A 16,273-nucleotide genomic window follows, 5' to 3' on the forward strand; every position below is an offset into this window, starting at 1 on the left:
CTCCACAACCAGATTGAAGAACAAAACGACAGCAACTTGTCTGTTCCCCTTCCCCCAATTCCCCAGCACTGTTCCTATCCCCCTAATTCCCCAATAAAAAATCTTTAAAAAAAAAAAAAATAAAAAATAGAGCTACCATATTATCCCGCAATTCTACTTCTGGGTATTTATCCAAAGAAAATGAAATCACTATCTTGAAAAGATATCTGCACCCCTATGTTCATTGCAGCATTATTTACAATAGCCAAGACATGGAAACAACCTAAATATCCATCAACAGATGAATGAATAAAGAAAATGTGAGATATATACATATATTTAATAGAATATTATTCAGCTATCAAAAAGGAAATCCTGCCATTTTCAACAACATGGACGGGCCTTGAGGGCATTATGATGTTAAGTGAAATAAGTCAGACAGACAAAAACAAATACTATATGTTTTCACTTATATGTGAAATAAAACAAACAAACAAAAACACCAAACTCATAGATACAGAGAACAGATTGATGGCTGCCAGAGACAGGGGATGAGGGTGAGTGGATGAAATACTGAAGGTGGTCAAAAAGTACAAACTTCCAGTTATAGGATAAAAAAGTCCTGGGGGTGTGGTGTAGAGCATGCTAACTACAGGTAACAACACTGTATTGTATATTTGGAAGTTGCCAAGAGAGTAAATCTTAAAAGTTCTCATGAAAAGAAAAAAAATTGTAACTACGTATGCTGAAGGATGTTAACTTATTGTTGTAATCATTTTCAATATATGTATATATCAAATCATGTTGTACACCTAAAGTTAATACCATATTATATGTCAATTATATCTCAATAAAAAAGAAAGACATCTTCTTCCTGATCTCCAAGCTTACTTCAACCTCTCCTGTGAATGCAAGATTCCACTCATTTATAGACAGAACCTTAAAATCACTAAAAGAAAGCAGAGTGAACAGAGGCAGGCATTTCCTTACAACCAGGGATGGATAAAGAGCATCCAGTCGATATTAATTGGCATGTAGACACAAGCCACCAAAGGCCAAGGGTCTCTGCCCTCCTCCCCAACTCCATGGTGACCAGAACCGGCCCTGTCCTGGCTCAGAGCCGCTCCTCTACAGGGCCAGTCCCAGGTGCGCCTTTCAGATAACAATACTGTCTCCTAAAACAAACAGCCATTGTTTTCACACAAAGACCTTCAATGTTTCCTCCATCAACAAAAGGCCACAGCCATCCTGCCAAGAAGACAAAGGGCTGGAAGCCCTTTCATAAATATCATGATGGTGAAAGGGGAGGGGTGGAGGCAGGAAGATCATTCTCCAGGACTTTGTCTGCCCAGGAATAGGACCAACTCCACCCACCAGAGACCATTCTGAATTATGGGTCAGTCCTCAACTATTCATAATGACAATAATAACAGCTTCCTAATCCATGGAACAGAAATAACAATATCTCTCCCTTACAGGATTGCTGTCAGCGTCAAATGAGATAATAGGTGTGAAAGCTCTTTGTAAGGTTTAAAGGATTGCACAACTGATATGGTTATTATGAGATGATTGATGGTTCACCCACATTGCCTGCATTAAAAAGACAGCTCTGTTTTAGCCAGATGAGACTCCAAATAGCCCCGGTACTAGGTCCACCCAGTTTCTAGAATAAAGCATAAGAGAGAAAAAATGTGATCACTATAAATGGCTGACCACTAGAGTTTACTAGGGCCCATCCCAGGCTAAATTGCTGTGTAAGTGATGTCTAACTTTGTTGGTTGTTCTTTTCAGGCTCGGGAACCCCGATCGTGCTGACTGGTCCCTCTCTTAGGGTCTCATGCGCCAAACTTCACCACACAACCTCTTCATGGGCCCTCCTAAAACATATCTTTCTTATGCAATTTATGCAAAAATAAATACTTAATGTATTAGAATATGAGAAATGTGTCTGTCCTCGCTAGTGAGCAAGACAAGTTAAGGCAAATTGTACCACTTCATGCCTATTTAATTAAAAAATTATAAAGCGAATAGCCAGTGTTGGTGAGTTTGTGACAAAATTGGTGTGATCTTACAGTACTAGCCGCATAATAAATTTGATGATTTACAGGGTCAAAATAACAACACACAGAAAGGACTGAAAACACACTCCTGTCTTTTGGCCTAGTAATCTCTCTCCCTGGAAATTCCCAAGGAAATAATTCAACAAAAGTGGGGGGAGAAAAGCAACAAGCATAGATATATTTACCTAAAATAGGCAAATATTGAAATAACAAGAGAAATGGTTTGGTTCATTGTGGTATGACTGTAATCATTAAAATGAAAATATAAAAGCTACTTACAAATATGAGGAGATGTTTATGATATAATTGTAAGTGGAAGTGTACAATATGGTACAAGTAGGTAAAATATGTAAATATGTGGATAAGGACCAGAAATGTGAAAAAGTGAAAATATCTCTGGGGTTGTGGTGGTGAATTATGGGTGAATTATATTTCAAGATGTTCTTTAATGTTTCTATATCATCTTTTAAAAAAAGCAACACAAAGGAAGAAAAGTAATCATCAGGTAGAATTTTGTCAAGATTCTGCTTCTACGAGGTTAGGACAGGGAGTTATCCTTGCTAAGATGTTGATGGGTGTCAATAAATTAAGGTGTAATACATCTGTGTGCAGACAGGCTATAGTAGATTCTAGCAGATAAAAGCCTCAGAATTTGAGTCGGGCCAACAGCCACTGAACTGAATTCCTGCTTCTGCCACTTACTTGCTGTGTGGCCTTGGGCAAGCTAGTGTGCTTGGCATACCTACACCTTTCCTGACCTGTAAAATGGGAGGCCAGCAGACCTTTATCACAACCACCGTCATTATTATTAGCAGCACAAACACTGAACCTTTATTGAATAATCTTTCAATGTGAGGTCTTCTGGAGAAAATGCCTTAAAGGTCTAATGTCAGAAGTGGATGCTGCTCAAATGACACTATCCCTATATAGAGAGCTAACTACAAACCTTGAAAGGTCCTTTTTTAAATAGACTTTACTTTTTAGAGCAGTTTTAGGTTGAAAGCAAAATTGAGTGGAAGATACAGAGAATTCCCCATATACCCTTTTCTCCTATTTACTCGTATGTGCAGCCTCCTCCACTATCAAAATCTTGCACCAGAGTGGTACATTTGTTACAACTGATGAACTTACAACACATTGACACATCTTAATGTTCACTCTTAATGTTGCACATGCTATGGGTTTTGACAAAAGTCTGACATGTATCCATCGTTATAGTTTCTTACAAGTAGTTTCCCTGCCCTAAGGATCCTCTGCACTCCACCTATTCATCCCTTTGTCCCCTTGACCCCTGGCAATGGCCGATCCTTTCACTATCTCCAGTTCTGCCTTTTCCAGAATGCCCTCTAGTTAGAATCATACAGTATGTAGCCTTTTCAGATTGGCATCTTTCTTGAAAGGTATTTTTTACATCCAGTCTGGAAGACCAAGTGAGTGTTTTGAAATTCCACTAGATAATACAAAGATAATTATTTCCAGTGATTGTGTTAGAGTCTTTATACATGTTATCTCCACAAGATAAGTGTTATTATCCTAATTCTACCAAAAAGAAAGTGCATAAGGTCACAAAACCAGTAAGTGGCAGAGCCGATATCTGAACCCAATTTGTCTGACTCAAATGTGCATATCTTTCCATGAGGCCACAGTGTTTACCCTAATACCAAACATGGGTCCTGGAGCATGTGAACCCTGTCACAGGAGCTGCAATGGAAAAGCCCACTGGTAAAGATGCACATCCAACCACATGTCACTGCAGCTCTTAGAAGACAGCATCCTGATAGAACAATACAACAGCCACCCTGCTTTGTGGCAGACTCTGTGGCCAGGACTTACCACCCTATCCTTGAACAGGACAGCTTAGTCAGCATACTTAGTCAGCATACTGCTAGCAATATTAGGTGGGTCTAGTTCAGTGCTTCTTAACCTTTTTTGCATTATCACCCAACCAAGGAGCCTGTTTAGACATTTTCTTTCTAATCGCTCCTGACCCTGATTAAATTTTATTACCCTATATTTATTATATGCTTATTTACTGTGGCCCTTTGGAGAGTCAAAAACTATTGTAATACCTAAGGTTTGTTTTGGTTTGGGTTGGGTTGTTTGTTGTTGGTTTTTTTTGCCCTCGAAGAAACTATTTTCATCCCCTTAGGAGCTGTATCATCCTCACTAGAATGCATAGTCTAGTTGCAGATAGTGAGAGTTCAGAGAGGCTGAATAGGTGTTGAGATGTCAGCAAAGTGAGATCAGGACCTTGGAGAACGCCAAAGTAGCCCTACTGAGACCATGTCAAAGGCTCAATGTTGCCTGAAGATTTGCCTGAAAAAAGGAAGAGGCCTGGAGAGGATGAGGGCTAGGAAACTAGTATTAGTACCTAACTAAATGTTGTAGGAACCATCAGAATGTGAAGGCTTCCAAACTCCCTTTCATACGAAAATTCTTGAGGGGCTGGCACTTTGTGGACAGGGACTTCAATTCTCAAAGTCAAAGGCACTTAAATGACACATCTTCAAGTAGTTGAATGGTTTCAAGGTCTTTACTAACAGCCCAACTCCACAGGAATTGGAGGTTTTCAGAGGTTTAAAAGTATCAGGTTAATACTCCCTTACCTTCCATCACTGATAGTGTTCATGACACTGGCTGTTGTGAGTTTAAAATAATAATAGGTATTATTTATCATGTGCTAGGGACTGCAATAAGTATATTGGTGGGACATTTTATTTAACCTTCATAAAAATTTTGTCAGGTGGCTATGATGGTTTTCCAAGGCTAGGAGAGGTTAGCAAACTTGCCCCAGATCTCACAACTGATAATTGGAAGTACCAGGCCTTGAACCCACTAGGACTTTACAGAGTCACATGGAAGTAAATGGCTCAAGAGAAGAAAGAAAGTTCTAAAAAGTAGGTGAGCCCATGAAAGGCCCAAGAATCCATCATCTCTGTATCCTTCACAGAGGACGAGACTCCACAGATGGAAGAAAATAGAGCTGCCCAACAGTAGAATTGGTTCCCCATGAAACTGTGAAATCCCCATGGATACTCTGCAGGATGAAGCTGGTTGGTCACCTGACAAAGCACCACAGGAGGAATCTTAGAGATTTCTGCATCCTTGAACTAGATGACCTCCAAAGCTCCTGGCCACTCAAGAATTCTGTAATTATTAGACTGACTCTATGACTCAGACTTTGGGAAGCAACAGACCATATAGCATTGAGCAGTGCATTGAGATCTCAAAAAGTGGAGAACATGGATGAATGGGACTTCCAGGCTTCTAGAATCCATGCTTCCACCCCTTCCAGCCCTAAACAGAGGAGTCAGAAACGGTTCACAATAATTCAGGGGAGCTAGAAACCTCCCAATCTTGCTCCAAAGGCTAATCTGGAAATATAGACATTCGATCATTTATAGAGCAAGGATCTGCCTGTGGGTTTCAGCTGCTGTCATGGGCTGGAAAAGGAAAGGAACACTCCTTACTAGCAGATGGTGAAGACAAAAAAGTCAATACATCAACAAATGAATTTCTGACAGTCGTTTACTGAAAGGAAACAAATGGGCCCCACAATATGCACACTGGGTTGACCGTTGTTCCCCACATGCACTCCTTTCAGTCCACGCTGATGGCCCATGGTAAACACTCAGAATTGCCCCCTCTGTCCTGATAGAGTGAGTCCCAACAGAGTACAGCCAGAAGCAAGTGCTTTCTGCTCAGTCTTCCTAGAGGGTTCACGCAAATGTGGCTGACTCACAAAGATGATGAAATTTTGCATCAGCATTGATGTTATCAGGCCTTTAGACTCCACTTCCAAAAGAGGCATGCATTCTACAAAGAATAGAGCCTTCTGTGGTGTATACAGCCACTTAATAATAGAGGCACTTTAGTTGTATGGTCAAAGATGCAGCTTTAATCAACACGCACAACTCTATAAAACTAACCAAACTTCACTTGTGCCTTATCCATAGGCCTTATAGCATCTGTTGAGTCCAACTTTATTATTAGCTACAGTTCTTTGACTCTCTCCTTTCATGGGTCACTATCCTATCTTGCTTCTCTCAGCTTAGAGGCCAAACCTTCCCAGTTCATGTCTAAAACCAGAGCTTCAGATTAGCTGCCCTTGATGCCTATGGCATGGTGATCTCTCACATGGGAAAACCTTAACTGCAATTACCACCTCTACACCATTTGCATCTTCAACCCTTTTATCAGGGATCTGAGCTCTAAGACATGCTGAATCTTTTTCTTCCTGCCTCTAAAGAAACATGGATCAGACATAGTATAATCATTGTGTAAAACCCACTAAGCTATTTTTTTTCCAAGTAGAAAGAAGTGGTCTTCCACTCTGTACAGAAGGGTAAAAACTTCCACCTACCGACAGAAACCAGTGGCTGCTGAGTAGGTGTCAGGAACTTGAACTTAAAAACTGGGTTCCTCTAGTAACTCTTGACAAAGCAACGTTTATTAACAGCTTTCTAACAACCTGTGTTCTTCTCTCAAACTCACTGACAAGTTGCTTTTAAACAAAATACCTTAAGCTGAAAAGGTAATAAATACAATTTTATTATTGAGATCGAGATTCCAGGACACAGCTTGCTCACACAGATGGATGCTGTCCCCACAGATGTTGCCCGCAGAAGTCTGTGCACAGATGTTGTACACATAGATGCTTCTTACACAGACAGATGTTACTGTACACAGAGACAGATGTTACTCACAGAGACAGATGTCCACCAGGAACACGATATACACCAAAAGCTCCCGCAGGGTGGTCTTGATATAAAGTTCCCGGTTCTCAGCGGTGTTCTCAGTCAGGGTTGTTCCCCAAAGTCCTAAGGGGCAGTGAACAGATGCCCAGGATCCCCGAAAGCAGGGCTCCTCTCAGTCATCCCCACCCATCAGCCCCTGGACTTTACTCCCATTCCCACCCCAGCCCCTTTCCTCACCTATCACCTTATCCCTTGGCTGAATCTGGCTACTTGAACCATGGCTGCCCTTTTCCATCAAAGTCCCTGAGGTAGACAGGGGTGAAGGTGCTGGGTCATAGCGAATGCAGGCATGGAAGGGAGGCACTTTTTCCCGGTGGAGCAAGCTAGAGCATCATCACACCCATGTCCTCCCTCAAACTAGCTCTCACATACCCTCCTGGGTCTCCAAGTGATGACAGTGCCAGGCTCCACCTCTGGGAGACCACTGGACTGGCCTTTTTGTTCTGGGGCATGCACAGACAATTCACAGACAATTCACAAACCCCAAAGAGACACTGAGGTTTTCCCGCTTCTTCAGATCTCATTCCGCACTCTAAAAGCTTTGGCAACCCCTTCTCCTGACTCCAGTAACCCAGGAGAACCCTGCCCACACCAGCTACCTCTGATGCCTCGACTGATCTGGAGGCAACAGCTGGACACCAGGATCCGGTGAGCCTTCTCCTGCGGTCCATCTTCAGGCTTCTTGGGTTCGGGCTTGGGGGGCACCGCACTGGAGATGGTGCAGATCTTCAGTGTCCCATGGGGAGTAGGAGGACCACTGTAGGCAGGGTTGTCCCAGGCTCCGCCTCCCAGGTTTTGCAGCTCCTGCCCCTCAGAACTTTCTATAGCATTCATGGGGAATGAGGTAGGGGACCCAGCACTTCAGGTACCCACTTTCACCTGGAGAAAGAGGGAGCAAAGGCCCAGCCCAGACTAGCCAGCAGAGGGCAAAGGGAGTCTGAGAGCAGCTGGTCTCACACAGCCTCTGCCTCCTGCCTTTTGTAGGGGAAACCTGTGCCTGCTAGGGGGTGGAGGAGGGAGGAGGGAGATAGGAAACGACTGTCAATCCTGTCAGGCTTTCTCTCTCCCCCTCTTGCTGGAGGTCCTTAGGGACAAGAAGAAAGGGGTGGGAGGGAACTGGGGGGAGCAGATGTTTGATGCGGGGAGAGAAGGGAATATGAGGAAGAAGTGGAGACTGAGGGTGGAAGAAAGGAGGGGAGAAAGAGGCGAATGCTGGGAGGGAGAAGAGGGCTGCTTGCAGATGGGGCCTGATGGAGGGATGGTCCTGAGTTGAGCTGGACAGAAGAGGCGATGAAAGAGAAATGGGAGGAACGGGGAGAAGAGGGAGGCTGGCAGACTCCATTGTGGGTCTGAGCTCATTTTCACTAAAAGCTCCTGAAAGGGCCGCCATGGATCGGGGTGGGGCCAAGGCCAGAGTTGGCAACTGAAAAGTACTGCCTCCCTCAGGCTTAGCCAATAATGTCTGAGGCTCCTTTTATGTCTCACCTTGAGCTGTCCCCTGGTGGGTTGGAGAAGGGGGGCTCCCCTCCCTCAGTCCAACTCATACTAGGGGAAAAAGGATAGTGGCAGGAGGACCTCCTGTTTCAGATACTTAAGGGACAGGGTCTCTGACTGCTGATAAGGAAGGAAGAAAGTCTGCAGAATTCTATATTATATTCTTTCCTCTGAGGTCTGCCCTCTCACAGCTTAACGGTGAGCTATACCAATAGAAAGGTGCTCCTTAAGGGTGTGGGGCTCAGCCTAGGGAAAAGGCTTAGCCCTGTTGGGCAGATGGATCAGAGAGCAACGGGCAAGGACAGTGTGTCTGGGACGCCATAGGGGAAGTGGATATACCTGGACCCAGTTCAGCTGACAACCTTATTTTATGGCTCTGCTTCGTAGTGGGCATAGAATAAAAATATGAGAGATATCAGGGCTAATCTGCTTTCTTTCCAATCTTAGGTCTCTGAATTAAAACCCTGACAATGAGCCCTCAAGCACATCCCTGACTACACCCAGCTCCAGCCTTGGGTCACCTGCCCTGGCTTACCTACAGGCATGTACTGTGGCCCAGAATGGGGCTGGCCCCACAAGTTACATCTTCCTTGATGGCTGGAGTGGGGGCTGCCGTTTCTCCAACTCCTGGCTTCCCCTCTGAGCTACTCTATTGCCAAACTGGCCTGAAGCCCGGCTTCACACTCAGTACAACATCAGCCTGGTGGAAGTCACTGGTCTTGAATGTCCCCATAAAGAGATCTTGACCCCAGACAACCCAGGGCTGGGATCAGCTCCTTGATAAATAAGTGTACTCCAACATCTGAGACAGGGCTGAAAAAGCAGCGGCAGTCCTACCACAGAGTCTGCTGTACGGAGCTCCTGCCCCAGCCCAGATGTTATTAAAAGAACGAACTCTAAGCTAAGGGGCCTCTCTGTGAGCCTTTTTAGATGGAGGAGTTTCATCTCTCCATTTTATTGGCTGGTTAGACACATTCCAAAGTACTTGCTTTCTTTGGGAACATAAAAAAAATAAGGAACTGTGCCAGTCTTGACCATTTTGTGTAAAATCAGCTGTTTTTGTGCCTCTTACCCACAAGCTTTCAAACAATTGCAAAAGGACCCCTGGCTTGCAAAACTGAACATTGGGGCAGGGGTGATGAACAGGAAGCTGGCAGTATTGTCCAGAGAAGCAGGGAGAGGAACAGGAGATGGTTTCTGATTCCCTTGGGGTAATTTTATATTCTGAGGGAGGCCTGAGGTCAGCGGGGTTTTGGATGTACTCGAGGCGGTTCATCATATGACAGGTCCCACACTCCTGAGAGCTGATGGCCAGAGCTGGGCTGCTTTATGTACGGTCATCTACCTGGGCAACACTGCTTTTCCCTGCCCAGTCTCAAGCACTCTCCCTGTGTGCGGATCACCCCATAATGACCCTGGGAGCACAGGTTATGCAACATAACTTGAGAAATTGTCTTCAAGCCTAGGATGCTTAGTCTTATTCAAGAAGTTGCAAATGTTGCAATTAAATGGGATCGCCCGGTGATTTTGTGTCCAACAGTTCCTCATGCCCCTTAAGCTTCTCATGGCACTTGACTTTTCTTGAGTGACCATGCCCTATTAAAGAGGACAACCATTTTCAGGGGAGTCCCGCGGCTCAGGCTGCCTCTTATCATCAGTTCACAAAACCCAAGAGGCTTGAACTTGAAACCAAAACTACTGGATTTAACTCTTGGCTCAGCAATTTACTAACCATATGGCTCTGACCAAGTCCCTTTTGAGACTTCGTTTACCTATCTGCAGGGTGTTGATGATACGGCCTGCCCTGCTGACCTTAAGGACTGTTTCAGGATTAAAACAGTAGACTAGAGAAGTCTTTATAAATGGTGCATTATAAAGCACACAATAAACTTCGCTATCTTACCATAGCATTCATCCTTGAGCATTCCCTTAATGCACAGCAGTTCATGTCTAAGGTAAATACCTTCAGCCAGGACTCCTGTTATTTCCCAGAGGCACAAGGGTCTCATAACTCTCTGTGTCCACTCCCATTCCATTTCAGCTGATGCCAATGGAATGGAATGATGGCATTTCAGCTGGAGAGTATTATAAAAGTCCTGGAATGAAAGCACATAACCACATAACAAGACTCGATGCCCATCAAAGCCAAAAGTCCTCTTAATCATGATGCCTCTTAGCCTACTTGGTGAATTGGTCCTATTGCTTCACTAGGATAAATTTTTGCGTCACATGCTATCCTAGTACAGACATCGAGACGAGGGTTACCTCATTTCCTCCACCAGGGCACTCCCTTTTCATACCATGCCCATCCCAGCCAGATTCTTTGGTCTTATTCAGATCTACTAGGTCTGACAAAGAGCCCAGAGACATCAAAATCTGTGGGATGAAAACCTGTGGCCCATCTCCCTATAAGGTCTCCATATACATAAGTTCCCCTGGGAGAAGGCACCTCCCATATTCTAGAGGAAGGAATCCTGGAGTGACTTACAGTCCTGATTCTAGAGGGAGAAGCAAGCTGCAAGCCACCTTCTGTGTTCCACATAGTGACTCTCAACCTTTTCTACCCCCAATAAGCATAAATAATAGGACATACTCCATAAGTAACAGTGGCTCACTATGGCAATGATTCTCAGTGGAAGACATTGGAAAACTTATCTATAAGAAAGAACCCTGCATAGAAGAGCTTACCCGTTGCCAATATACCACCATAGTCATCTAAAATTTGAGTAGCCCAAGTTTTCAGCAACAAAGAATGGTGGACCAAGCAAGCACACCGGAGTAGGCTAAGCCCAAGGGAGTCCTCCCCTACCTGTCTGTATGTAACAAACACCACAGCACTACTCCAGGGGCCTCCACAAGCCCCAGCTTCTTAATACATCAGAATAGACAAGCCAGATCCATTGGAGGGTTTGGGTGTATGAAGTCCTACTGCAGCTGTCCCAGCTCAGGATGCCAAGAAAATGGCATTTTGTTCTATCTCATCACAGACCTCACAGAGAAGCTGTAGGTGACCCAACCATTTCATCCAAATGACTCACTTTAGCCTTTTACTTCATTCCTACCTCCTCCCAGTTTCACAAGTCCTGCTGGAATATATGTTGCATCTACCATCTCCCCAAAGAAAACCTTTCTGAATGAGACCCTCAGCTTTCCTCCCGTTTCTGGAGGACCCTCCTGAACATCTATGCCCATTTGTCTGTGCCTTCTACAGAAAATTGGACAAGCGGAGGGAACCAATCAAACCCACGTGGTGGGAGACAGATGACGCCATCAACAAAAATGAGGAAGTTAGTCTTCAGCTGTCTGGAAAGTTGGGTCTGCGGCCATGATCATGCCCCCGTGCTGAGTGTCGTCCAGACATTTCGTGCTCATGTGGTCCTGAAGTAATCCGTCAGCACTATCACTTCTAGGCAGAGCTCCAGCTGCAGCAAGTGGGGTTCTGTAGCTGATGCTAAGCGCTAGTCAGGCCACTTGCCGAGGGGGTGCAGTGCGGAAGGAAAAGAGCTCCACGTGAGTTTGAAACACCAAGCTAGAAACGAAGGGGAGGGGAGGAGAAAGAAAAGTACCAGAGAAAAAGGGGATATATGGCAGAGAGGCTTGAGGAAGAGGACCTGAGACAAAGTAATTCTTCTTTCCCTTAGAGCAGCGGTTCTCAACCTTTCACAGGGGTCGCCTAAGACCATCGGAAAACACATATTTTCGATGGTCTTAGGAACCGGGACACCGCTCCTCTATCCGTCTCCAGGCCCACATGCAGATATGCCCACATCTGAGTACCGGGCGACCCCTGGGAAAGGGTCGTTCGACCCCCAAAGGGGTCGCGACCCACAGGTTGAGAACCGCTGCCTTAGAGAAACTCACCAAATTTCACATGAGGCATGATTGACTGAATGTCCCCAGCCTGTGATGACAGGAGCTTGGAGCACCAGGGCAGATCCCCCGGTGTTCACTCTTCCAGCATCATGTCAGGGTCTCAGGGCAATCACCCAAGACACCTCCTTGCCTCAGCCCCTGAAGACCCCACTACAGGAGATACATAGTTTTCCATCCTGAGTCCTCATTCCCATCATCATTCATTCCACAGATATTTACTGCATGCAAACTCTATGGTAGGAACTATGCTTAACTCTAGGGATGAAGCAGCCAATAAAACCACCAGAAACCTACATTCTGGTGAAACTTACATTCTGGTGAAGAAGACAGGCACTAAACAAATACACAAATAATTTATAATCATAAAAAATTCTGCAAGGGAGAAGTCCAGGATGCTCTAAGGATACATGGCAGGAGGCCTGCATTTCTGGGGCTAATGAGAAATGAAATACTGATTTCTACCTCTCCTCCCCTTTCTTGTCTTGGCACAAACAGGTTTTTTTTGAGATTCAAAAATGCTTTATGCTAAATATGCACAAGGAAACAGACCAAGTTAAAAGACCAAACAAGGAAAAGTTACGACATTGCAAGGAATGTTAAGACTTACAGTAATCTTTGTCCCTCATGGTCACTGGAAAGTGAGTTCAGCTAAACCTGAATTCTTGCATTAGATTTTTCTGAAGACATGGAATCCAACCACATGTTCACTCCTGAAATGGGTTATCTCCTCAACCCCTGGAAAAGAGACAGAAATTAATAAGAGAGCTAGAGTAGCAGGTAAAACTAAAAATTGATTTTAAATGTCCTAAGGTTTTATAGATGTATGCTTATTTTCAAACTCATTAAGTTGTGCACATTAAATATGTACAGCTTTTTACATGTCCATCGTACCTCAATAAAGGTCAATCATACTTCAGAAACGTTTTAAAATTTTTTCTGAACAGAAATTCAGAACCTAGAGCTTTACTTCTTTTCTTTTATTCTCTTGGCCCTGTAATCCCAAATCTAGAAATCTATCCTGATGTCTATCAGCATAATTGATAACAGATTTTACAAAGCTGAAAAAGAAGAAGCTCAAATATACAACAATAGAGAAAAAGATTCAATAAGTTAGGATACATTCACATGATGGGTTATTGTGCAGAAATTAACAATTTTAAATAACATTTAATGTCATTAGAAAATACTCACCACATGTTATGTGACAAATTCTGGCATATACATCTACAGAATCCAAATTTTATGTGTATATTATACTTAGATGCATAGAAAAAAAAGACCAATGTTAAAGAATATCAAATTTAGTAGTGGTACCTCTAGATGGTGTGATTACAGATACTTTTTATTTGTTAGTTTATTTTCTGTGATTATGAGCACTTTGTATTCAGAAAAATGGTTAGTTTTAAAAAGGCAGTGGTCAGTAGTTATATTCATAAAAACTTGAGGTTCATTTTCATCTCAGACTCAAAGTACCTCTTGGCTGGTTAGTGTTGCCTTCACCACACTAACTCTCCATGTCAGCAAGAAATCATTAGGTTTCATTTCTGGACATGGGAGTCATTCATGCAATAGATTTACTTATCACCTACTTGCTCCACAAATCTGTATTAATTGCTACTTCCTTGGAGATTAGGGGAAGAATATGGGTGAAATCTGTGACAAGTATGAAAATAGCTACAATGAGAAATAATGAGAAGTATAGCATCTAACAGTAGGTTAGAGGAAGGAAGTTCATTGGGTTTGAAAGTGAGACGGTCAAAAAAGAAATCTTGAAGGGAATGGCATTGAGATGGACTTTGAAGGATGGATAGTATTTTAAGAGACAGAAAAAGTATAACTACCAGTTATTAACCTCCCCCATGCCAGACAATTTGCAGCTCAGTGCAGTATCTCAGTTAATTCTCACACCACCCTATGGGGTAGGTTTTTATTATCTCCATTTACAGGTGAAGAAACTGAGGATCAGAGAGGTAACTTATGGTGGAATAGGCTTTCAAATCAGGTCTGTCTGATGATGGTGATAATGACTTCCTGTGTGACATCCATGTGCAAAGGTAGGCAGGTAGGAACATTGCATGCTCTTTTGGAAGAACAATTCCACTTTGGCTAGAGAATAGGAAGTGGAAAGAGGGTTAGGAGCAAATATGGAAGGCCTCTAATACCAGATATTTAATTCATTAGGCAATGGAAAGACAAAGAAAGCTTCTGAACAGAGGAATAAAATCAAAGCAATATTTTATGAAAAATAGTTTGACAATAGGGTGGGTTTGGTTTGGGAGGGAATTGGAAGCAAGAAAATCAGTTCGTAGGTTGTTATGTTAGTTTAGGTACAGATAAAGAAGGCCTGAATTATGGGTAGTGAAATAAGAGTAGAAAGGAATATACAAGTAGAAAAATATACGAGAAGTCTCATAGACAGAACCTGCTAGGATGAGCACCTGATTGGATGTACAGTGTGAGGGAGAGAGACACCAAAGATAGATCTAAGGTATCAAACCTGGATAACTGGAAAGATGGTGATGCTATTAAAAGAGGGTGGGGGAGAAGGATCAAAAGGAGCATGTTTCAGCAGGAAGTAGGTTTGAGTCTAAAGTGTTAATAGGACACTCAGATGATGGAATCTGAGAGGCCATTGGGCAATTTGAACTAGAGCTTGAGAGAGTAATAAATACTGGAGAGAGGGAGGTGGGATCATGTAGCTTAGATAGAAGTGTTTATTGGAGTCACAGGAACAGTTGAGGTTGCCAAAGGATTGAAAGAGAAAAGAGTTGGAAGAAGGAAGAGGAGCCAGAAAGAGAAAGAGCTATAACAGGAGGAGAAGCAACCATCCTGATTTTCATGTTCTAAAAGACTCAGTTCATTCTAACTCCTCTTAGTGCTAATTTTTAAAAACAGCTTTATTGAGATATAATTCACATACCACATAATTCATCCATTGAAAGTGTACAATTCAGTGACTTTTAGTATATTCACAGATATGTCCAACGATGGTGCTTATTTTAAAGGAGGAACGTTTGGGTGTAAAGTTTGGAATCAATTCCTATACTACATGCTGTAAATGAGGGAGAGAGAGGGCCCCAAACACCAGAACAAATTCTCCACTCCCACTGCCTTGAGCAGAATCACAGAAGAGTGGGAGGCCACAAAGGTGCTTTGCCTATAGTGGCCACCAGGTGGCAGCAGGATCCTTGACTTGTCTGTAAAAAGAACAGAAAAACCAGTTTGGAGGGCTGTGCCTTCAGAGAGTCCCCAACCAAAAGACCGGTTCTCTCCCTAGCTTCTTCCTGTTACTTATTCTTTTCTTCTGGGTAACTGTAAAGGTTCATGTCTGGCCCTTCTAATAGGGCCTAAGCCTCTGGAGGCCTAGTAACCCACTGTGTTAATCCGTCTCTTCTGAGATGCAGACGCCAAGGCTGGATAAGGGTGCAAGGTTTTAGTGGGCAAAACACCTGTGAGAGAAAATGGAGAGGCAGCCAAGGAAGGCAGAGAGAGCTGTCAGACCACGATGTAAGTCTGACCCAGAGTGAAGGAGAGAGGGTAGGAAGGTTGAGTGGATTTCTGCAGTGTAGTTAGTCTAAGAAAGGTTTGCCAAGACCTTCAGGGAACCAACATAAACCATCAGGGGATTTCTGTGTCTCCCAGCAAGATGCCTACCTTAGTATCCCTGCTAAGCTAAATCATTGGCTGGGCTGCTCCTAGGAAGTGGACGTTCTCAGGTTGCTCACCTGGAAGCATGGCCCAGGTGAGTGCTCTTGGTCAATTATTCCACAGGTAGTTGAAGGTCTGTGAGGCCCATTCTTGCGGTCTCCACACCTGAGAAGGAGTAGCCTCAGCCCACAGGAGTCTCTACTAAGTGCCATCTGTGTCCCCCACCTCTGAGGAGAGCAATTCAATGCCCACCTCTCACCTCATGCCTGCTTTCACTCTCCTTTCCCTCCCTCCTGTCCCAGTGACTAAAGAGGCAGGCTCCTCCCAGCCCCTGCACCTGCTCTCCTGTGTGAATCCAGGAACACACATCTTCCCAAGCGAGTCCTCTCTTTCCCATAACTCTGTCTTTGGCTCCTTCTTGCTTATAAGCCCTGAAATGTGAAAGAGGTAAACGAATTAGCT

At 43.7% G+C, this 16,273-nt stretch overlaps 1 protein-coding gene across 1 annotated transcript in view; it reads right to left on the minus strand.

Annotated features, from left to right (window-relative positions):
• PKD2L1 (polycystin 2 like 1, transient receptor potential cation channel) overlaps positions 1-12,874 on the minus strand; it is a 37,913-nt gene extending 25,039 nt beyond the window's left edge. Inside the window, exons 1-3 of the mRNA XM_019636401.1 lie at positions 12,771-12,874; positions 7,396-7,675; positions 6,746-6,859 (exon numbers count right to left, since the gene is read on the minus strand). Coding sequence (XP_019491946.1) covers positions 6,746-6,859; positions 7,396-7,630 — 349 coding nt within the window. The 5' untranslated portion in view covers positions 7,631-7,675; positions 12,771-12,874. The remainder of the gene's footprint in view (positions 1-6,745; positions 6,860-7,395; positions 7,676-12,770) is intronic.
• Between the last annotated feature and the right edge of the window lie 3,399 nt (positions 12,875-16,273).

Source organism: Hipposideros armiger, unplaced genomic scaffold, assembly GCF_001890085.2.
Source record: "Hipposideros armiger isolate ML-2016 unplaced genomic scaffold, ASM189008v1 scaffold_28, whole genome shotgun sequence".
Taxonomy (NCBI): domain Eukaryota; kingdom Metazoa; phylum Chordata; class Mammalia; order Chiroptera; family Hipposideridae; genus Hipposideros; species Hipposideros armiger.